The sequence below is a fragment of the Phyllobates terribilis genome, unplaced genomic scaffold (genome assembly GCF_046119375.1).
Source record: "Phyllobates terribilis strain yellow unplaced genomic scaffold, ASM4611937v1 Scaffold_4__5_contigs__length_816908805, whole genome shotgun sequence".
NCBI classification, from domain to species: domain Eukaryota; kingdom Metazoa; phylum Chordata; class Amphibia; order Anura; family Dendrobatidae; genus Phyllobates; species Phyllobates terribilis.
The window spans coordinates 156,155,752-156,180,670 of record NW_027362764.1 but is presented as its reverse complement, the minus strand read 5'-3'; the positions used below and the strand labels follow the sequence as shown (position 1 = coordinate 156,180,670).

The window sequence follows — 24,919 nt, the reverse complement described above, 5'->3', positions numbered from 1 at the left end:
CAGAAGTCCTGGAAAAGGGCGTGTGCTTAAAAGAATGAAAGTGAAGTGTAGGCCCAATGTGCCAAAACTCAAGTGGATTTCCCACACCCTGTGAGTTAGGGCACCCCGGGGCCACCGCTGTTGGGACACTTCGCACCTTGGGCTCTCAAACTACTAAGTCAATGGCTTCAATCCTGGGGGGCCAGAGTCTTCAACAGTATGACTATATAAACCACCTGGCATACTGCCCAATGCACCATCCAGTGTACTTGATGTTCTCGTTCTACTTAGACAGCCAGTCCTAAAACCGTCCTTTTGAACGATGCTACACTTGATCTTAGACAAAACACCTAGAAGCCTATAGTGATCTATTTCAGCTCAGTAAATCTAGAGTAAGGGACTGGATGTTTGGACTGTGTTGCTTGCCAGTGTCTAAGGGATAAAGTTTCTCCTTGTGGAGAGTGGTGCCATGTTGGCGTAAGGAGACTTGTAGGCCATGCAATGCTCCTCTGGGAATTTAAATATGCAAGTAGCCTCTTCAGATAGGAAGTTCTTGAACTCTTGTGGCATGTATTGGATCATCCAGACAATGATCGCTGTAGAGTAGGATGAGGGTTCTCTGTATCAAAAATATACGAAGGGGATTTGTCAATCACAACTACCAGTACCAAGCAAGTCTGTGTCATGGTGGTGAGGACCGCGCCAAACAACCCAGCCTTCTAATATACAACTTGTGTGCACAGTGGTGATCTGTTCGTGTGCATGAGGCATGAGCCTTCAGGTTTGGATATGACAGCGGAACCTTCCGTCTACAAAGAATATACTGTTTGTTCTCTAGTTGAGGCACATTTAGGTGCTTTTCATGTGGAGACCTGTCACCAACTTCTCTTCAGAAATTTTGGGAGCAGCGTGTTTTCCATTGATTAATAAGTGTTGCAGACGGTAATGTTACCATATTAGTCAGGAATTTGGTGCTCATTGAAAAGGATAAGTATTTCTCCTGGGTGGTGATTGTTTATAGTCGCTGCATGTCTCTTAATCCTGTGGTCAGCTCGTGTGGGAGCGGCGTTTTTATCTTGAAAAATATATATACGGAAGATTGCAAAAATATAATGTGTATATATATTTTAAAAGATATTTTAGGTGCCAATGGTTTTTTTCACCATAGAAACAAACTACAACTGTTTTTTTTGTTTCTTTAAGATGTTAGTTTTTCTTTTTTTTCTTTTCAGTGAGTGTCCAGTGATTTTTGTACAAACCAGCAGTTCTCTATGACCGAGAGCAGCACCAGAAAAGTGGTTTTCTATTAGACCGCCTATCGCTTTTTGCTTCCACATGGCCTAAGACATATTTCACAAAGGGTTTTTGAACCCAGGACTTTTTCTGCTAGTCTCACCATCCAGGAACTAGGGTCCCACCATCCACAACATTAAAGGTTTCTCTTCATCTTTACATAAAAATAACAAAAAAGAAGTCCATTATGTAGCTAAATAAGAGATTTCTGTGAAGAAAGGCCTGCTGTCCAGGATCAATTATATTTTATTATGTTATGTTAAAATGTATTCTCCTGAAAACTGCCACCGCAGATTCACATCACCAATGTCTCGGGACACCTCCCCAGTGAGGCCATCCACATAAGTGTAGGAAGCGCTTGTCTAACCCGAACAAAACCACTTGTAAGACACATTTATGTACAGGATACAGCTGAGGTTGGCACTAAAAATATAGTTTAATTATGCTAACACCTTTAGATACTCTTTGCAGTATTAAATTTGTTGCTAGCACGTATACAGATGTGACCCTATATACTCTGGGATGTGTGCCGCAAGATTACCAGCTTTTAAAAATGAAAAAAAAAGAAAAGATTTTATGATATTTTGACACAAGGTGTGTCTATGCTGCGTGTGGCCACCCCGTGGTTTTGATGGTTTACCTATGTGTTGAATTGTGATCCTTTTTTCTACAGATGGCAATGAATTTGCAATGATAACGTCCTGCTACAACCCTGAACAACTTCCACCTGAGAATTCATCTTTTATGGAAAGAAATTTTGTCTGCAGATTGAGGTGTCTGTTGGATAACTCCTCTGGATTTTTGGTATGTAATGCACGCCCCAACCAGACAAACCAGTGTTCAAAATATAAATATTATAAGCTGAAATTCCTAAAATATTGTTTCCACATTTGTTTTGTATGCTTGTCCAATCTGAGACCTGTGAAACATTATTTTAACAGGTCGAACTTATCAGTAATACTTCCTTTTCTTCACCCTCCGTAAATCATTCTTTCAAAAAACTAAATTTGTCAAAAATAAGAAGCGGCAGCATCCGTCTTGTCATATGTACCCATAGTAAAAAAATAAAAATAAAAAAAAAGTCCTGGAGTGCGTCCATTACGAGGGACAGGTCACACACTGAGGACCTCCAGAGTTGCCAGTAAAACAATCCAGTTCTTTGAAATTCCTGATTACAAAACTTATTGCAAATAACCTAAATGTTCTTTGAATCTCAGGTAAGATTACAGGTTGATAGAAACACCTGTTCATTAGTGGTTACAGGAAGGAAAAAAAGGTAATCAACTCTCCTTCTAAAGAGAGCAATTCAGTGTGAAAACCACTTGTATTCACACAGGGACCCTGGTAGACCTTGTTAGGTCAGGGTGTGGTGCAGGGAGTGTAGGAACATACCAGGCTGGTATCCAGGTCAGAAATGGAAGAAGGGTCCTTGAGGACTGGGCTCCAGCACCTCCATAAGCTTACCTGAAACACTTAAGCTTATAGCTCCTTAAAGGTGTTGTCCACTACTAGGATAACCCCTTCTTGAAATAAATGTTTGGCCCCGATAAAATAAAAAAAACTACTCGCCTCCCGTGCTGGCGCCGTTCCCGCGGTGTCATGCGCCCACTCTCCACGGGGTACCCATGCTGCTGTTGTGACATGTGACCCCGGCGCCCAATCAGCCCTGCTGTCACTGTCCCCACCTACGTACAGATTGAACATGAAGAGGAAGTCCGGTCTGCGGCTGATCTGACTTCCTCTTAATGTTCAATCCGTGCGTAGGCTGGAACAGTGACGGCAGCGCTGATTGGGCGCTGGGTTAACGTGTCACAACATGAGAGCCCCGGACCATGTGTGCTCACACTGTGGGAACTGCGCCAGCACGGGAGGGGAGTATAGGGTTTTTTATTTTATTGTGCGCTGTGGGGATTTGCTGGTTTCTGACCCAGGACCCCGGAGGGTATGTATAAGGTATACATACTCCCTCTAATCCGACACGCCCACCGGCTGGCCGCATCACTAGTCCGGGCACGGCCTTGGCTCAATACAAGTTAGTTATGTTTTAACATTTTCCCATTGGTGCTGGAGCCCAGTGCCCATGGACCCTTCTTTCAGTAGTGGTTATGCCTTAGACTGAGAATTTTTTTTTTTTTAATTGCATTTATTATAGGGAGAAACCTGTAACTCTAGGGCAGTGGGTGAGGAGAAGCCCCTGGGAACCCGCCTGTCACACATTAGTCACACTAATCTCTTGTGCATTTCGGGTCCCGGCAGTTCTTAAACTATATTTTTCTCTAAAACGCCGCAGCATCTCAGAGTTAAACTCATGTGCCTCAAATCATTCGCCCACAGTCTGACATGCTGCCCGTGGATCAGGCAGAATGTATCCGCTGTCAGAATCCCTTTAAAAGTTGCAACCAGTATGATTACACTTATTTATGCAATAGTTGTCTCTATAACAAAACTGCTAAATACTAATTAATAACTCAGTTAGTCGATGAAACAGTTTTGCCAGACTTTGACTACTGATATAACTTCTGGTCTGTGTGTATCTGGCCACAGGCACAGTTTCATCTGCCAACTATTAAAGAGGTTGTCCGCTCACGGCATATTGAGGATGATGATGATGAACCCTAGGTTAGGTCGTCACTATCATATTGGTGGGGGGCCGACACCTGGCAACCCATCTGATCAGTTGCTATAAGTGCCGGTGGCAGCGGGATGTAAACACTTTGAATGGCGCTGTACAGCTTTATTCAATGTGTAGTGGCCGCTACTGCGCACTGCAGAACAGCTCCTGTTCTTAACTTACAGGAGCTAATTGAAGAAGACGCCAGGTGTCGGACTCCCACTAATCTGATATTGATGAACTATCCCATGGATATCTCACCAATGTGTGGCGACCAGACAACTCCTTTAAGTTTATGGCTAACATGGATGACCAGTTTCTATTTAAGCTCCTGGGACGTATTTGGAGTTTGGGTGGAATCATGTAGTGTTCATTGCCTTGAAGTTGCTGAGACAAGTATTTACTCTGCATATGGATTTCACATTATTATACATCTGTGAATGCTTGTATAATGTCACAATCTTATTACTTGTGACTTATTCATGTCTTAAGTAGAATGAATAAACCTTCCAGACTTCTTTTCATACATGTTCATATGTTACTCTCCAGGCTATGAATTTTCAAGGACGTCTAAAGTATCTTCATGGACAGAATAAGAAAGGAAAAGATGGATCCGTAATACCCCCTCAGCTTGCACTTTTTGCTTTGGCTACTCCATTGCAGTCTCCCTCCATCTTGGAGATCCGAACCAAAAACCTAATCTTCAGAACGAAACACAAGCTGGACTTCACGCCGATAGGATGTGACGCAAAGTAAGATCCAGATGCATTCTCCTGCATAGAAGTTTTTCATTTTTGGCTTTTATTCAATATTGTTTTTGGATAATAGTTGTATTTTATTACATTTACCTTCTGGAACATATTTTAAGATTGGACACAGGATTTTTTTCCCTGCTTATTTGTAACAAGAATATCGACCACAATGCTATGTTCTTAGTCTTGTCTTAGGTTGTGTTATAATTAATCTTTTGGACTTCTTTGTTTGTCCACAGAGGAAGCTTGGTACTGGGCTATACCGAGGCGGAGCTGTGTATCAGAGGAACTGGCTATCAGTTTATCCACGCTGCAGATATGCTGTACTGTGCAGAAAATCATGTCCGAAGTGAGTGCTGCCAAACTTAAAGCCTTTTATTATGTTATAGATTCAGATTAAACGGCGATGCAATCTTTCATGTATGCTGTCCATTGTTTCATATAGTGATCAAGACTATACAGATACATAGGGGGAGATTCATTATGGTGCTTATGGCAGAAATCTGGTGTAAACATATTAATAAGTCGCAATATTTTTGAAGCAGTGCTGGCTAGCTATGCCATTATGGGTGTAGCATGGGCAGGATGGGGCGTGATTACGCCTGCCCATCTGATTTATCATAAGTTACGCCACAAAACTTTCTCCGAAAATGCACGCCGGATATGAGAGGCGTCTGATTCATTAAGCGCGCATACTGGTTAATGAATGAGATTCGTGTGCTCCAGCAAGCATATACTAGACTCCTCTTAATGAATCACCCCAATAGTCTTTACGTCCTTTTCGTAAAGACACCACAGATATTTTATAATTTCTCATTTTGGCTCAGTTTCACGTATGCATTGGAAACTCTATTAGTGCAGCGCTCCAGCATGGAATCTGTAATGGAGCCTCCTATTTGTGGGTTTTTTTTTGTTTTTTTTTCCAGTAAAGTGACAGATTTCATTATAAGTGGGATCCGTCTTGGGTTGTTGGTGCTGGTCATGCTCTGTCCTGGTCAAGAATTCTATTTTTTTGTTCTTAACAGAATCCCCTCCGAACAATATTATGGGTGTTAAGGGGAATCTGTCAACAGGGTTTTCCCACCGTACCTGAGAGCATCATAATGTAGAGACAGAGATCCTGATTCCAGCAATGTGTCACTTGCTGGACTGCTAGTTGTAGTTTTGATAACCTCTTGCTGATAAAACAGTGATTTAATCATTAGAGGACTAGTAAACCTCCTGCCATGTAGTCCTCCTTATTCCTGAGCTCTGAGTAACTCTGCCCCACCACTAATTGGCAGCTTTTTGTATACACTGTACATAGGTAGAAAGCAGCCAATCAGTGGTGTGGGCGGGGTTATACGGGGCTCAGCATTCAGAGAACTGCTAGATCTTCAGCAGAGAAAACAGGGATTTTATCAAAATGGCAACAAGCGGCTCCATAAGTGATACATCGCTGGAATCGGGGTCTCTTCCCCTGTATCATGTTGTTTTTAGATGGAGACAGATTCCCTTTAAGGTTACAAGCAGTGCAGCCAGTGTCGCTTGAGAATACACGAATGCCGGCAGCTAGAAGTACAGGTGTTGATATAATGACAGCTAAGCACTTTATCAGGGTGGGGATGTGGAGTGTGTCCATGAAGATAATGCGGAACAGAAAATATTAGTCAGTTCTAGGTAAGTATAATACGCTGTTGTGTCGCCTCTGGACCCATTGTTCTGGAGTCATGATCCGGGATTATGGCTAATAATTGACAGTATGACAGTGTGTGGAGCTTCCTTGTTCTTGATTATTGACATTTATTCTTTTTTCATGCAGTGATTAAGACTGGAGAGAGCGGCATGACTGTTTTCAGACTTCTCACTAAAGACCATGGATGGACTTGGGTGCAAGCGAATGCACGACTTGTGTATAAAAATGGAAGACCGGATTATATCATCGCAACTCAAAGACCTCTTGCGTAAGTGTTTATTATAATTTCCACCAAGCTAACGTCTGGTGCCCTTTCTTACGATCAGTTATAAGCAGACACTAAACAGTTTCATCAGAATCTTGTGTCTGCGTTTGCCTTCACCCTTCTCGTTGTTTGCGCAGAAAAGGAGACACCCAGGGAGTTACCCTCATAACCGCCATCATGGGGCTATATACATGGCTTGTGGCTACCACCACGTCCATTGTTTCCACACTGTATCTGTGGGCTGTGGAGTAGTGTATGTGGGCACTGAGGGACGGTACTGCATTTTAGGGTTTCCTGTGTCTGTACACATCTGGTTATGGCATTGTTTTAATTAATTCTGAAAGTGGCTAGTGGCTCTAAATTAACAGCTGAATGATGACTAGAATTTCAACCAGCTTTGCATAAATCAACAGTACAGACTAATATAAGACACTTCTATTAATTTGTATGGTGAGGGAAGGAGATGTACTCCTCACAAGGAGAGAAAGACACCGGCAGATTGAACTGCTGTTTTATTTCAGTTCAGTGCTGGATTCACAGCCACACAGCTCAATACTGTTATATAATGTCTTTCATGTTGCTGCTGTTTGTATGTGTGTAACACAGAAAGAAGCGCAGGAATCCATATCTCTGTGTTTAGGATATCTTACAGCAACTAGTTGAGAGAACTGAGATTTAGGGAAGTTTTATAATGGCCAGAAATGGTGTTCATCCTCATGTACAAATATCGAAGACTGATAGTCACTTCCAAACAGAAAGACAGGTGTGAGCATGTGCAAGCTAAGAGGGCCATTTCCATATGTAACTAACATTAAAGCTGCACTCTGTAATGCTATAGTATGCGAACATGAAATTGGAATTGCTTTGCTGCTCTAGAAAAAAAAAAAGTTAAAATGAAGATACTTGGCTCATAAATTGGCCAGTTCATGTCTGCCCAGCAGCCAACAACAGGGCGACCTTCTTTGCTAGGAACCCAACCTAATAAGATACCTCTCCTTGGCTGATGGCCTACAACTACTGTATTTTTCTTACTATAAGACACATTGAACCGTAATTCACATCACAGGAGAGGTATCATATTAGGTTAGGTTCCCAGCAAAGAAGGTGACCTTGTTGGTGGCTATTGGGTACACATGAATTGGCCCATTTATGCGCTAAGTACCGTATTTTTCGGACTATAAGACGCACCGGACCATAAGACGCACCTAGGTTTTAAAGGAGGAAATTAGGAAAAAAAATTTCAGCAAAAAATGTGGTCATGATGCCCTGTTATGGGGGAGGGGTCTGCTGCTGACACTGGTATTGGGATAATGTCCCCCAATTCTGTTAATATCCTCCATCCTGGTATGTATGGCCCCTTCTTCGTGGTATAAGTGGCCCCCATCCCATCCTGGTATACCTGGCCCTCATCCCCATCCTGGTATGCATGGCACCCCTTTACTCCCCATCTTGGTATTCAGGACTCCCCTTTATTCCCCATCCTGGTATGCATGGCACCCTCTGAGCCCCCATCCTGGTATGCATCGCACCCTCTGAGCCCCCATCCTGGTATGCATGGCACCCTCTGAGCCCCCATCCTGGTATGCATGGCACCCCTTGAGCCCCCATCCTGGTATGCATGGCACCCCTTGAGCCCCCATCCTGGTATGCATGACACCCCTTGAGCCCCCATCCTGGTATGCATGACACCCTCTGAGCCCCCATTCTGGTATGCATGGCACCCTATGAGCCCTCATCCTGGTATGCATGGCACCCCTTGAGCCCCCATCCCCGTATGCATGGCACCCTCTCAGCCCCCATCACGCTGCCTACATAAAAAATAATAAACAATCATACTCGCCTCTTCTCTCCTCCAGCGATGTCCCGCTCTGCTGCCGACACTCTTACTGTGTGAGCCGCTGTGCTGGAATAGTCACTGCTCCCCACGCCGGGACTCTGTGCGTGGGGAGCAGTGACCATTCAGTCTGTTCAATAGCCATGGGAGTGGGTTGTAGGGAATATTCATGAGCTTTAATAGCGGGCTCACAGACAGCAAAGCGGCAGCAGGAGCCGCGCTGCGGCTCCAGTGTGACGGTTATTAAGAAAAATGAATATTCATTGCTCTCCATGGGCGTGGGGAGCAGGGAATATTAATTTTCTTTAGTAGCGGGCACAGCGTAGGCTGCTGCAGGTGGCTGCTGCCTCCTGTGCCACGCTGATCCCCTGCTGCCGCTCCCCCACACCCACCACCACGCACAGCCATGTATATAGTATTCGGACTATAAGACGCACCTCCCACTTGCTTCCAAAATTTTGGAGGAAAAAAAGTGCGTCTTATAGTCCGAAAAATACGGTATGTCCATTTTAACTTTTTTTTTTCTAGAGCAGCAATGCAATTCCAATTTCATATATTCCATGTTTGCATACTATAACATTACAGAGTGCACCTTTAATATGTTAATCCTTCTGTACACATACAGGACAGCTTATTCTGAAAAGTTGCCAGAAACAACCAGTACGCTTTTAAGAGTCTGCAGTTTGTGCTTCATGCTATTTTACATGTACATGAGAACAAGGACAATGTTTCTATTGCTGTATTACATTCATTGCCTTTTTGAACATTGAATCATATCATAAATGTCTTACGATGAAATACTTTAGAGTAGCAACATATATCCAGATCTGATCATATACCTTAGAAATGACCAGGTTTGTGCATTTTTGGTTTGTATTTTCTACCAATCAACTTTGGTTTCTCAATGTGTCTTTTGTTTGTTTTTACTGTTAGAGAGGAAGAAGGAGCAGAACACTTAAGAAAGCGGAGCTCGCAGCTGCCTTTCATTTTTGCAACTGGTGAGGCGGTTTTGTACGAGTCCTCATTTCCCTTCCAAGGTCTAATCGTCCCCTCCCAAAATAAACCTAAAAGTTCCTCAAGTAAAGGGACCACTGCCAAAGCAAGTATCACTGAGCCACCTGTCAATCCTGCCTCCCTCCTGGGTGCCATGCTCAGGCAGGATGAAAGTGTCTACATTTGTCCTCCAGCTTCAAACACTTTTTCTTTTGAAAGCTTTTACAAAGATGGCAGAAATGACCTGAGCACCTTTTGGCAAAACGCTCGGGTGGCAAATAACAATACGAAGCAAGAGGAAGGGGCTTTTTCCCAATTAAAAAGCGCTTCGCAGTCATCAGAGCACACAGATGTTTTACCAGAGGTTAAAAATAACGAGCTTTACAACATTATGAGAAGTTTAGGCGTCGACTTTGACGATTTGGAGGTGATACAGCATGACGAAGAGTTTTTTAGAAATGAGTTTGACTATCCCGATATTGGAGATATTGATGTGGCTGATGAGATTCTCACTTATGTGCAGGAGTCCCTAAACAGAAAATCAGACTGTATGTTCATGAACTCTGCTCCACAAATGGCTTGTGTGCAGGACTCCAGCAAAGTCGCACCGGATAGCTTGGATACAACGCAGATGCTTCAGCAACCGCCAAACCAAATGATGCCGCAACAGCTGTGTCACAAAATGAAGCACATGCAGGTCAATGGCTTGCTCACAAACTGGAACCCTGTGAGTGGCGTGCCCGTCACTTACCAAGACCAGCCTCCGGCTGAGCAATACATACTTAGCCTCAATAATGTGGCTCCGGAGTTCTATAAATCTGAACTAAGCAGCGCTCCGTATACTTGCAAACAGGAATATTTGCCTTACCAGGACCCATTGCCTGCAGTGCCACTGCCGTCTAACCTTACACAGATGGATTTTGATTTAGGAAACGTGGATCAGTCAATGTACTCCTCATCCTCACACTTGGATGGGTTTTTGGATTGTCTCCCACAGACTCCTGAGCTCCAAGAGTGTAGCTTAACTGCCCCGGCCGTTATGATGACTTCCCAGCCGTGCTATTCTGGTGCAGTCTCCATGTATCAGTGCCTCCAGGAACCTCAGCCATCCTGTCTGAATCAAATGCAATATAACGCTGTGATGCCCGGTCAGCAACAGATGATTAACAAAGTAAGATGCGTGGAACATTTTGCACTTCACAATACTTACATATGTAATAAAGGGAACCCGGCACCATGAAAATGCCGTCCACCATGTTATAGAGTAGAGGGAGCTGAGCAGACTGATATATCGAGAAGTGAGAAAAGATTCAGTACAACCTGTGTTTTCATCATTTAAACCTCTGCTCTTTCTGGGGTTTTTGATCCAGTGGGCGGGCTATCAGTGACTGACAGCCATATATGTATGCAAAGAAAGCTGTCAGTTACTCATAGGACTGCCCACTGGACCGAAAACCCCAGAAAGAGCCCAGGATTAAAGGTTTAAATCACAAGTTGTACATATCAATCTTTTCAGTTCCTCCTGATTTGTAACATGGGGCCTGCAGATTGGACGGCATTTTCATGATGACAGGTTTCCTTTATAAAGTATATGAAATGTCTAGACAATGTGTACCTGTGCATACAATTCTATTGTGTTAATTGTGTTTTTTAGAATTAGGAGTGGATAGGTGACTGTCCGGATTAGCGATAATGGCCAAAGAGGAGAGCAGTTACAAAGAGCATCTCACTCTGAAAGGCTGGGCACATCAATGTATTAAACGAACAGCATGTTCATTTTTATATAACCTGTGTAATTCTCCATTTAAAGGGAATCTTGTCAGTAGGATCAACCCTCCTAAGCCGTCTATATGGACATGTAGGCAACAAGGAAAAAGAAAAAAAAAGGCGGTTTGGAAGGAACGCCAAATAGCTAGGATGAGGCAAATAAGTGGGATTAAAAAATTTTTTATTTATTAATCACAACGCATTTCGGCAGAAAAAAAACTCCTTCATCAGGTAGTCTTGTCCGAGGTTGTGCAGGGGTGCACAACCTAGTAAGGTGAGCCCCACCAGTTTCTTTTAACCCCTTCACATCCAGGTTTCACCCATTTACGCCCCTTTGTCCTTTCTTCTTTTCTATATGGACATCTAGTTCATAGAAAGCTGAATAAAATGACACCTTGATAGCTGCAATCCGATGTCTTATTCCTGAGAAACCCACGTTTTTCTTATATGTAAATGAGCTGTTAAGATCTATGGGCCGGACACTGATCTCCCTGAGAATCTGCCTCCGTAGTTAAATGAAAAGGTACATTATCAGTGTGAGACATGTAGATCAGAAGAGCTGACTGTCTGTTATTACATGTCTCACACTGGTAACACCCTCTTTCATTGAAAATAAGCTCTGGAGGGAGATTCCCAGGGAGATTTATGTCTGGCCCATAGATCTTAACAGCCCATTTACATAGTAAGAAAAATGTGTATTTCTCTAGAATACGACATCGGATCGTAGATATCAAAGTATTATTTTATTCAACTTCCTATGACCTACATGCCCATATAGCTTACCGTACATAGAAGGGACGATCCTACTGACAGATTCCCTTTAACTAGTGTGGCATTGTAGTTTAATTAAACACTTCCTTTTGGATTCTCCAAGATTGATCGCTAGGAATCCAAGCAGTCTAACACTGTCCAAAGTAGAAGACCCCTTATGCTCATGTTATTTAGGTAAAACACCAACAGGTTCCTAAGTTGTATACATAGATTATCATCATTCACGTCAGTCCCTGTCCTCAATAACTGGCTTGATCTTACCACATGAATTTGAGAAAATGATAGCTAGCAATTTAGGGGACTGGACCAGTAGCAGCGGCTGTCAGATTCCAGGGTTTCTGATAAAACGACCACTTTAAAAGGGTTATCCAATTCAAAAAATAAATTACATTTGTATGTAAAATAGGCTTCCATTAATTAATGTTCTCCAATCCCCACATATTAGTGTCTGTCCTAGTCTCGGGAGCTCCACTTCCATTATGTATGTCATAGAGGAGATCATTTCCCTTATATGTGTTTGACCAGTGTTACGGGGGGGTTAGGGGACTGGCTCACTGGCTTGTCCTCAGAAAAATTACCTATTGTTTAAATCTGATTTTTGTGTTAGCATGCATTTTTTTTTAATTTTTGGCAATTTTTTTTTTTTTTACCCTCTATATAACGATCTGTATTGAAAAACAAAATTATTAATTTTGCTGACCTTGCCCCTCCTCACTGCACTGCGGCTTTTGCACACACTCATTAGATGCTTAATTATAAAAGACAGGGTCAGTGTCTATTCACTGCTGCTAATGCACATGTCAATTTCCTGAAAAGGGAAAAAAAAATTGGGAGAAATTAAAAAAAAAATATAGCATTTTTAATTCAAAAACCTGTTTTAAACAATAGTTCATTTTCTGATGATTAATTCCTTTTATGTAACTAAGCCAGTTTCCTTTTCTGTGATGGCCAGTAAATAGGCAAAGAAGGGTCGTTGGCATAACAGTTGAAAGAAATAGTCGTCCCGTCCCCTCCATCCACTGCTGCGGTCGTACGCCAACACGGGTAATGCTCTTGTGTGTTTAACACAAGATGGAAATGGAGCTGGCGGGACCCATAGCTGATATCTAGAGATCTTGGTGCCTTTGATAATAGACGCATTTCAGTAAGTTGTATATTTTACAATCTTACATATATTTATAGATCTATTTTACAATCTGGATAACCTCTTTAACTCTACATTGTAACTTTGCCCACGTAACTATCTAAATAGGAAGTAAATATGGGTGTATAATGACAAATCTCCTGATCACATCTTCCTGACATCTGAATGATGATGTTTTTGGCTAGAAGCTCAGCAGATGTTTCTTTGGTATGACATGTTGTGCACAGATTATGGTCAGGAGTGTTATGAATGCTTCACTGCTTGTATCTCCTGCAAACAGGAGAGACAACATCAGGGATGAGGGCATATACCGAGGTATTCTCATCAATGGGGTGCAACTGCTGGAATAGTTCCCGTTCAGAGAACATGAGAACATGTTGAAGGACAGGGGAAGTAGTTAAAGAATAACCAACATTTAATCTTTTATTTCATAAATCAACAGTACACCTGGAAATAAGCAACTTTGTGATAAGATATATCAGAGAAATATGCTTGTTTCGCTGCCAGAATTGATCAGTCATTGCCAAAATTCTCAATTCTGAAGTAAAATCTGTAGTCAGTGAAGACTTTCCCATTACTGAGATAGGAGATGGCAGCTGCTACGGATACACTTCTATGTAGATTGGAGGCGGAAAGAGCTAGAGGCAGAGCTCCTCCCTCCTCCTCCCCCTTCCTATCTAGATAGTATCTTACCAGTATCAGCTGCCATCTCCTATCTCAGTAATGGGAAAGTGCCTTCACTGAATACAGATTTTACCTTTAGAATTGAAAATTTTGTGATTACTGACTGATCAATTCTGGCAGAGAAAGAAGCCGATTTCTCTGATGAGATTTATTATAAAGTTGCTTATTTTCATGTGTACTATAGATTTATGAAATGAAAATTAAAATGACTGTTACTTTTTAACCCCTTCATGACACATATACGTCATAAGTCATGTCTCCCCCTTTGATGCGGACTCTGGCCATGAGTCCGCACCTTTTCAGGCAAATGATAGCTGATCTGATCAGCTGTCATGTGCCTCTAACAGCCATGGGTGGAATCGTGATACACCCATGGCTGTTAACATGTTAGTTGCCGTTAAAGCCCTGCTATGTGTAACACAAGTGATCGGAAGATTGCAGCTTAAGTCTCCTAAGGGGACTATTGAAGCAAGTGAAAAAAAAAATATTTCAAATCACCTTCCTTTTGCCCCATTCAAAATAAAACAATAATAAAAAAAAATACACATTTTGTATCGCTGCTTTCAGAATCACCCAATCTATTAAAATCTTAAAAGAATTAATCCAATCGGTAAACTTCATAACGAGAGAAAAAAAATCAAACTTTGGATTTTTTTTCACCACTTAAATAAAAAAGAACCTACACATGCTTGGTATCTGCAAAATCAAAATGACCTGTAGAATCATTATCAGGACCGTTTTGCTATGTAGTGAACATATTAAAAAAAAATTGTGGAAATGTACTTTTTTGCAATTTTTTTTTACCATTTTCCAGTACGCTATATGGTAAAACCAATGGTGTTTTTGAGTATTTGTGACTTGCAGATTTGGTGCAGAAAATAATCTGCAGCATGTCAATTCTCCGTGCGTTTTTGCCCAGCGTTTTTCAGCATTGACTTCACTCATCAGTCAAAAATGCACCAGAACCGCGCATAGTTTCCGTTGCATTTTTGCTGCCAACTAATTCCTAGAGATGCAGAAACATTGCAGAAATTTCTGCAATCAAATACTCCATGTCTGCACAAACCCTCAGTCTGAAACAAAGTTGATAAGGGTTATCATATGTGCTCACAAAAGCTTTTTCAGGAGACCAAAAACATCAGTTTTTCAAGTGTAAGGCTGCGTGCCCACGAAGCATTTTCCAAGCGTTTATGCTGCGGAATTTCCACAGCGTAAACGCTTGGTAATCCGCCCCCCATGGTCCCCAATAACAAGCCGCAATGTCAATGCCCATGCTGCGGATTTTTCCGCAGCATTTATGTTGCGCTCAAAAATCTGCAGCGTGTCCATTAATTTTGCGGACACGCAGCGTAATCGCCGCCATTGACTTGCATTGGACCGCGTGACATCCGCATCACTACATGTGCACAAGCGGGTATCACACGCTTCAATGTACGGATGGTACCCAGGTCTGGAGGAGAGAAGACTCTCATCCAGACCTGGGTACCATAGAAACTGTAAAAAAAAGAATTTAAAATAAAAAATAAAGATTATACTTCCCTTCCGATGTTCTCCCAGTGTTTTGTCTGCTCCATCCGGTCTCTTGCATTGCTCGCGCTGTTGTGAAGGACCTGCCATGACGTCATTGAGTCATGTGGCCTGACACATGACTGAATGACGTCACCGCAGGTCCTTCTCAACAGCGCGAGCAATGCAAGAGACCGGACGCAGTGGAGATAACACTGGGAGGAGGACACTGGAAGGTGAGTATAAGCTTTATTTTTTATTTTTTTTACCATTCTTTTTTTTTTTTTTTTTTTTTTTTTTACTAACTTGGTCACAATATATAAATACATGCCGGCTGCATGGATTTATATAGTGTGAACAATTGTCAAGCACTTTTCCAAGTGATGCTAAAATCGCTTGGAAAAGTGCTTGATAACCCGCATGCAGAAATGCATGCAAAACCGCTTGACAAACGCTTCAACCTGGCGGGAAAAACGCATGTAAAATCCGCATGCGTTTTTCCTGCCAGGGAGAAGCGTAAAAAATATGCAGCATTTCTGCATCGTGGGCACATAGCCTAAGACTTTTGTGGATGTTTTTGCTTTAAACATTTTTAGTCGTGTATTTAGTAGTTTTATGTGATGTTTAATGGCATTCAACAATATAGAAACCGTTAAGATGTTTGAAACAAAACGCCCCAGCGTCCTTTAATACTTATTGACTTGTATTGTAAAATGTAGAGGGTTTTCAGAGTGGAAGACACATAAAGAATGGTCAGGTCACTTTTTTTTAAAGGGGTTGTCCGGGACTTTAACAATGATGACCTATCCCGGCACTTCTGCCGATCAACAGGTCCCGGTGTCGGCGGTGGCCGAAAATGCTCAGTTACGGAGAAGTCGACGGAATAGTGACCTCAGCTGGGTACTGCACATTCACCCCCTATTGATTGGAATAGGTGGTGGATGTGTAGTGCCTGGTCTCGGCCACTATACAGTCCACAGAGCTATGCAGCTCCGTAACTGAGCAGTTCTGGCCACCGATGACTTCATGAACAGCTAATTGGCGGGGGTGCCGAATGTCACACCCCCACTGATCAGACATTGATGACCTATTCTAAGGCCAATGTTAATGTCCTGGACAACCGCTTTAACTGCTTGGCATCTTTGGAAACCTGAAGACACGCTCAGAAGCCTGAACATACAAACAAGTTTTTACATAGAAATGCATTTGTTCATTCTTTTGAGCATTTTGTTAACGTTTTTTGAGGTAGATTTTAGAGAAGACCCTTTCCAAATCAACCTTCAAAAACCATTGTGTGACCATACCCTTAAAAAGAAATTGCTGAAAACTTTTTTTCTTAGATAATTTATTGGGGGCCACAAGAACCATGGGTTACATGCTGCCACCTGAAGGTTGACAATCAACTATTCAGTTTAGCATAGTTTCATGTTGGAGGCAGACATAGGTCTCAGATCTGTCTTGGCCTTGGTTAGATTAGGAAACAAGGTCCTTAGATGTCGCGTCTCTACCATTTCATTTAGAAAGCAGGTTTTCAACCATTAAAAAAATATCAGCAGTGACATTTTTCATTTTAATTTTTGCATGCCTGTCTTGACCCAGGTTTGGCCACCAAGGTCCATGTTCATACATTGGATATCCTTATCCAGCGAAACCTGACTTGTAGGCCATGGGTCAGGACTGTCCGCCTGGGCACGGAAAACTCTGGGCCATCGTATTGACTCCCCCTGGATTTGGGGGACCTCACTCTGGTCTTGGACACCCTTAAGTCCTCTCGTTCCAATAAGAGATCTCTCCATTTTGGCTTTCCGTCAGGATGATTTTTTTCCACTTAGCTGTTCCTTCCATCAGGCGAAGCTCCCGAGTATTGCTCTTACCTGTTTCTCACCTTCTCCAGGACAGTGTGGTCTTCGGTTCAGCACCCTTCTTAGCTTGTTCTCCACCTTCCATCTTAGTGAAGATATTGGTTTCCTTCCTTTTGACACTTCGCCATTCATCTCCCTGAGAAGTTCTTACACAATTTAATGTCTGACCTGTTCAGCTCTACAGTGGATGAAATAAGTGTTGAACACATCGCCAATTTTCTAAGTAAATATATTTCTAAATGTGCTATTGACATGAAATTCTCACTACACCCTCAAAGCACCATTTGGACATCCTGATGCCTTGTTGGTCATCCCAGTATGCTCTTGCAGAGGTTGGACTGACACTAGGGCTACCATTGTTCACTGGTTTCAATCTGTCAATGTGGAAGGTTGAGCTCACTTCCCCCGTGTGGTAGAAGTCTACTGGGTCATACACTTTCAGGCATCTCTTCTTTTCCATAGAGCTGCTACTTAGTCTTCAGTCCACATCTTGGTAGTGCTATTAGGCTATGTTCACACATCATGTTTTTTTCGGCGTTTTTTGCTGCAGCTTTTTATGCAAATTTTCAGCTGCCTTTTGCAGTAACAGCAAAGTCTATGAGAAACCAGAATTCTCTGTTCACACATCATGGTTTTTTTTTTGTTACGTATTTTATGCCTTGCTTGGTTTTTTGGAAAATAGAGGATGTCACTTCTTGCAGCGTTTTTTCATCCATAGGAAGTAATGGGTGGGGGAAAAAAATGCTTATACTCACAAAATTCCAATGAAGAAAGACAGTAAATTGCAGTGTCCAGAGCTCAGTCCAACCAGTGTGTGGGTTGCACACTTGCCCAATTCGAGTTTCGCCTGATCGGCTTCACGATTATGGTAAGTGCTGGACATTGCTGTTACTGTCTTTATTGGAATTTTGTGAGTAAAAGCTTTGGGGCGACGTGCCTTATTAGCAGTCTTTTACTATTGAAGTCGTCTTTGGCTTTCCACACACCATTAGGTCAGTGGAAATGTTACATCCAGACATTCCCGAAGATTTGCTCTCTGTGTCTGCTATACAGAGCCTGGTTGTGGGATTTGGAAACACATGTACAAGATCCTGACACTTGTATCTGTTTTTTTCTTTTGTTCCTCAAAAATAAAATAACCTAAAATAAAGTTACTGGGATGAAAACTCCAAAAAAAAAAAAAAAAAAAGTCTAAATGGCTGTGGTGGGATCAAAAAAATAGTAATTTGGCACATCCTAGGTGTTTTCAAGCTCAGTACATCTTCCCATCTACTTGTTTTCCATCTCTCTGTGCCTCTGTCTCCTGTAAAGACAGAGCTGTCAATCAAGTAAGTGTAAGTGGAGATTTGATGCTGAACAAGTATGTGTGAAGGTACAATGAACTGCTGTGCCATGCCAAGGGTACCCCAAGTGCCTGTGCTTAATTTCATCAGTTATTTTGTGCTGACAGGCAACCTTTAAAACTAGGCACACTGTTAAAGGGACTGTCAGCACGGAATGACTGTTCAGACCAAGTGCATGCTCTTGTGCTTCCTTTAACTACACCCTCCTACTTGCTTGGTTTCCATCTATCTCCACCCTTCTCTGGCTCTATGAAATCAGAGCTGTCAATCACAGAAGAGGGGGTGGTGTAGATTGAGGGAAAACAGGTGGGAAGGTGTATGTAAATGATTGGTCCTGCCGGTAAGCACCAAGCGACGGGACTTAGTTTGAACAGTCATTCTGTGCTGTCATGGTCCCTTTAAGGGGGACCAGTCAGGTTCTGAGATTTCTGTTTTAGTAAATATTTGTTCTATTGACTGCAACATTCAAGAGGTTAAGTTGTTGCAATAGGAGCCAGTTCCGATACTGGTAAATTCAGGCAGGTTAACGACCGTCGTAACGCATTTTTATGGCAGCAGTTAAGGGTACTTATGCCTCAGCGCCACTGTTTCACGGCCCTGAGGAATAAGTGAATAGCACCGCCGGCGATTCCCACGGGTGTCAGCTGTCTATGACAGCTGACACCCTGCAGTATTGACCCTGGCCAGTTTCGATGGCGATCAGGGCTGATTAACCCCTTAAATACTGCTGTCAATCTTGACAGCGCTATTTAAGTGGTTATATGGGGGTCGCAAGACCCCCTTAGTAATCATGGGACCCCCGCGATGAGAATCGCGGATCCCGATGGTTACCATGGTACCCTGAGATCGTGTGATGATCCCAGGGTACGGTGGGTGGCCTGTGAGATCCAGCAATAAGCTGGGTCTCACAGGCCGAGTCAGTGACTCACTGACAGGTTTCATACACTGCAGTACAGGAGTACTGCAGTGTATGAGACCAGCGATCAAAGTGAAAATTAGATTTGGGACTTAGTGAAAAAGTGTAATAAAATACAGTACAGACCAAAAGTTTGGACACATCTTCTCATTTAAAGATTTTTCTGTATTTTCATGACTATGAAAATTGTACATTCACACTGAAGGCATCAAAGCTATGAATTAACACATGTGGAATTATATACTTAACAAAAAAGTGTGAAACAACTGAAAATATGTCTTATATTCTAGGTCCTTCAAAGTAGCCACCTTTTGCTTTGATGACTGCTTTGCTCACTCTTGGCATTCTCTTGATGAGCTTCAAGAGGTAGTCACCGGAAATGGTTTTCACTTCACAGGTGTGCCCTGTCAGGTTTAATAAGTGGGATTTCTTGCCTTATAAATGGGATTGGGACCATCAGTTGTGTTGTGCAGAAGTCTGGTGGATACACAGCTGATTGTCCTACTGAATAGACTGTTAGAATTTGTATTATGGTAAGAAAAAAGCGGCTAAGTAAAGAAAAACAAGTGGCCATCATTACTTTAAGAAATGAAGGTCAGTCAGTGCGAAAAATTGGGAAAACTTTGAAAGTGTCCCCAAGTGCAGTTGCAAAAACCATCAAGCACTACAAAGAAACTGGCTCAAATGAGGACCGCCCCAGGAAAGGAAGACCAAGAGTCACCTCTGCTTCTGAGGATAAGTTTATCCGAGTCACCAGCCTCAGAAATCTCAGGTTAACAGCAGCTCTGATTAAAGACCAGGTCAATGTCACACAGAGTTCTAGCAGCAGACACATCTCTACAACAACTGTTAAGAGGAGACTTTGTGCAGCAGGCATTCATGGTAAAATAGCTGCTAGGAAACCACTGCTAAGGACAGACAACAAGCAGAAGAGACTTGTTTGGGCTAAAGAACACAAATAATGGACATTAGACCAGTGGAAATCTGTGCTTTGGTCTGATGAGTCCAAATTTGAGATCTTTGGTTCCAACCACCGTGTCTTTGTGCGACGCAGAAAAGGTGAACGGATGGACTCTACATGCCTGGTTCCCACCGTGAAGCATGGAGGAGGAGGTGTGGTGGTGTGGCGGTGCTTTGCTGGTGACACTGTTGGGGATTTATTCAAAATTGAAGGCATACTGAACCAGCATGGCTACCACAGCATCTTGTAGCGGCATGCTATTCCATCCTGTTTGCGTTTTGTTGGACCATCATTTATTTTTCAACAGGACAATAACCCCATACACACCTCCAGGCTGTGTGAGGGCTATTTGACCAAGAAGGAGAGTGATGGGGTGCTACTCCAGATGACCTGGCCTCCACAGTCACCAGACCTAAACCCAATCGAGATGGTTTGGGGTGAGCTGGACCGCAGAGTGAAGGCAAAAGGGCCAAGAAGTGCTAAGCATCTCTGGGAACTCCTTCAAGATTGTTGGAAGACCATTTCTGGTGACTACCTCTTAAAGCTCATCAAGAGAATGCCAAGAGTGTGCAAAGCAGTCATCAAAGCAAACGGTGGCTACTTTGAAGAATCTAGAATAGAAGACATATTTTCAGTTGTTTCACACTTTTTTGTTAAGTACCGTATATTCCGGCGTATAAGACGACTTTTGAAGACTGAAAAATCTTCTGTCTAGTCTGGGGTCGTCTTATACGCCGGTAATGCTTTTGAACTTTCAGAAATTGACATGCGGGGATACTCTGGGGGTGTTAATAAGCTGCCGTGGCCGTATCCCTGCCATGTCGGAGTTAATATAAGGTGGAGGGAGTTAAAATACGGCGGCGGTAGGTCCAGACAGTCAGCGCTTCTGTGCTGAAACGGACACATCGCTGCGTATTCCCAGCTCCGGACACAGCGCAGGGCTTCTGTGCCGACAGCTTTCACTTGTCACAGAAGCGCTGCGCTGTGTCCGGAGCTGGGAAGTTCGCATCGCTTCTGTGACCATATATGAAAAGCCGGCAATTCAGCAGCGGCATAAGCCGGCACCCGACAATTTAGAATAGAAAGAATAGAGCTTCACACATAGATTAGATAGATAGAAACATGTCAGTCACATATATATGAAGTACAGTGACAGTGTTGCTTACTGTACTTGTCATTTAGTGTAAAGGATTTATTAAAACAAATATTAGTGTTTTCATGCACCATCTCTTTAAAAAAGCCGGCCGGCAATTCAGCATCTGTACCCGACAATTTATAACAGAAAGATAGAGCATCACACATAGATTAGATAGATAGAAACATGTCAGTCACATATATATGAAGTACAGTGACAGTGCTGGTTACTGTACTTGTCATCTAGTGTTAAAATAACGGATTTATTTAAAAAAAAATTGGCGTGGGGTTCCCCGTAATTTTAGGCTCTAGCGGAGGTTAAGCAGACGGCTGGGGCAGATGTTTGAAGCCTGGGAAGGGGGTAATACCCACGGAGCTTCCCAGGCTACTAATATCAGCCCCCAGCTGAATACATAGCCTTTACTAGCTATTAAAATGGGGGACCCCCCAAAAAAAATGACGTGGGGTCCCCCCTAATTTAATAGCTAGCAAAGGCTAGGCAGACAGCTGGGGGCTGATATTAATAGCCCAGGAAGGGAGCCATGAATATTGGCCCCCTCCCAGGCTAGAAACACCAGCCGTCAGCTGCCCCAGAAATGGCGCATCCATAGGATGCGCCAATTCTGGCACTTAGCCTCGCTCTTCCCACTGCCCTGGTGCGGTGGCAGGGGGTAATAGGGCTGGGGTTGATGTCAGCTTATAATGCCAGCTGACATCAAGCCCAGGTTAGTAATGGAGAGGCGTCTATAAGACACCCCCATTACTAACCCCATAGTAAAAGTTAAAAAAAACACAAACACCAAGAATAAAGTCCTTTAATTGAAATAAACACACAATTCTTTATTGTTCTAAATTAAACCATACTTACCATCACGCCCATTCCAGCTGAAGCCAACGATCTCCTGCAATAAAAGTAAAATAATAAAGCAACCTCATCCTTACCTTTCCATGGTTCCCAGGACAGCTTCAGCTCTGCTACATCGAGATGACAGGCTGGACCGCAGCAGAACGCCGCCATCCAGCCTGTCATCCCGCACACACTGAGAAGAGCAGGCATGCTTGCGCTCCTCAGTGTCTCGCTGTGACGGCATCCAGATGAGCCGACAATGAACTCAGCTCACCTCCTGGACGTCCGTCACTGACAGCGTGGGAAACTTCTACTGCGCATGCGGGGAGCAGGAGAATTTTCCCACGCTGTCAGTGACGTGCATGAGGTGAGCCGAGTTCATTGGACATGATCTCGGCTCATCTGGATGCCGTCACAGTCAGACACTGAGGAGCACAAGCATGCCTACGCTTCTCAGTGTCTGCCGCATGGCAAGCTGAACGGCAGCGTTCTGCTGCGGTGCAGCCTGTCATGTGAATGTAGCAGAGCTGGACCGGTCCTGGGAACCATGGAAAGGTAAGGATGAGGTTGCTTTATTATTTTACTTTTATTACAGGAGATCGTTGGCTTCAGCTGGAATGGGCGTGATGGTAAGTATGGTTTAATTTAGAACATTAAAAAATTGTGTCTTTATTTCAATTAAAGGACTTTATTCTGGGTGTTTGTGTTTTTTTTAATTACTTTACTAGAAATTCATGGTGGTCATGTCTAATATTGGCGTGACCCCATGAATTTCGGGCTTAGGGCCAGCTGATAATGCCAAGCTGGCCCTAACCCCTTTATTACCCAGTGAGCCACCGCACCAGGGCCCTGGATGAGTTGGGTACAGCGCCAGAAGATGGCGCTTCTATGAACGCGCCATTTTCCGGGGTGGCTGCGGACTGCAATTTGCAGCGGGGGGGGGGCCAGAAAGCTTGGGCCTCCCTGCGCTGCAGATTCCAGCCCCCAGCTGCCTAGTTGTACCTGGCTGGACACAAAAATAGGGCGAAGCCCCACGTCTTTTTTTTTAAAATTATTTCATGAAATAATTAAAAAAAAAAGGGCTTCCCTATATTGTTGTGTCCGGCCAGGTACAAATAGGCAGCTGGTGGTTGGGGGCAGCCCGTTCCTGCCTGCTGTACCTGGCTGGACACAAAAATATGGCGAAGCCCACGTCAACATTTTTGGGAAAAATTAATTACAAAATTAATAATAATTTAGGGACTGCATCTTTATTAACCCCTCAATTGTCATTTAGTGTTAAAATAAAGGATTTTTTAAAAAGAAAATTGGCGTGGGATCCACCATCATTATAGTCTCTAGCGGAGGTTAAGCAGACGGCTGGGGCAGATGTTTGAAGTCTGGGAAGGGGGTAATACCCACGGAGCTTCCCAGGCTACTAATATCAGCCCCCAGCAAAAAAGAAGCAAGACAAAAATATATCTCATACCCTACCATAATTATATATAAATGTAAAGCAAAATTGCATAATAATTATAGGGTACTTAGTGAACTATTTTTGATCAAAAAAAGTATACAAGCCGTCCCACCAGCGGCAAGGTGACCCTAAATTGGGACGGTACCTATACTGCCTATATTAAAAACCTTACTGTATATCAAAGTTGAAGTAATGCATATAAAAGGGTAGACAAATAGGACCGGGTCCCAACTCCAGACCACCTAGGCCCATGGTAAGCTACATATATACCAATCAGCTCAACAAAGGGCATGCCACACCCTTAAATTGCACAGAATGCAAACAAGTCAAAAAACCAGACAATGTGAACTGAGGTCTAAGATGGCAGACATACAAGAAACAGAGGCATGTTCACACTAGCAAAAAAGAAGCAAGACAAAAATATATCTCATACCCTACCATAATTATATATAAATGTAAAGCAAAATTGCATAATAAATATAGGGTACTTAGTGAACTATTTTTGATCAAAAAAAGTATACAAGCCGTCCCACCAGCGGCAAGGTGACCCTAAATTGGGACGGTACCTATACTGCCTATATTAAAAACCTTACTGTATATCAAAGTTGAAGTAATGCATATAAAAGGGTAGACAAATAGGACCGGGTCCCAACTCCAGACCACCTAGGCCCGTGGTAAGCTACATATATACCAATCAGCTCAACAAAGGGCATGCCACACCCTTAAATTGCACAGAATGCAAACAAGTCAAAAAACCAGACAATGTGAACTGAGGTCTAAGATGGCAGACATACAAGAAACAGAGGCATGTTCACACTAGCAAAAAAGAAGCAAGACAAAAATATATCTCATACCCTACCATAATTATATATAAATGTAAAGCAAAATTGCATAATAAATATAGGGTACTTAGTGAACTTAGTCTTTTTTGCTAGTGTGAACATGCCTCTGTTTCTTGTATGTCTGCCATCTTAGACCTCAGTTCACATTGTCTGGTTTTTTGACTTGTTTGCATTCTGTGCAATTTAAGGGTGTGGCATGCCCTTTGTTGAGCTGATTGGTATATATGTAGCTTACCACGGGCCTAGGTGGTCTGGAGTTGGGACCCGGTCCTATTTGTCTACCC

The 24,919-nt window shown here is 42.9% G+C and overlaps 1 protein-coding gene across 5 annotated transcripts in view; it reads left to right on the top strand.

The window, feature by feature from the left end:
* The window catches only part of AHR (aryl hydrocarbon receptor), a 143,481-nt gene that overhangs the window by 103,626 nt on the left and 14,936 nt on the right, over nt 1–24,919 (top strand). For all 5 annotated transcript variants that reach the window (XM_073677853.1, XM_073677852.1, XM_073677850.1 and 2 more), the window contains exons 6-10: nt 1,946–2,076; nt 4,433–4,635; nt 4,875–4,984; nt 6,437–6,578; nt 9,343–10,573. In XM_073677853.1, the coding sequence (XP_073533954.1) occupies nt 1,946–2,076; nt 4,433–4,635; nt 4,875–4,984; nt 6,437–6,578; nt 9,343–10,573 (1,817 nt within the window). The remainder of the gene's footprint in view (nt 1–1,945; nt 2,077–4,432; nt 4,636–4,874; nt 4,985–6,436; nt 6,579–9,342; nt 10,574–24,919) is intronic.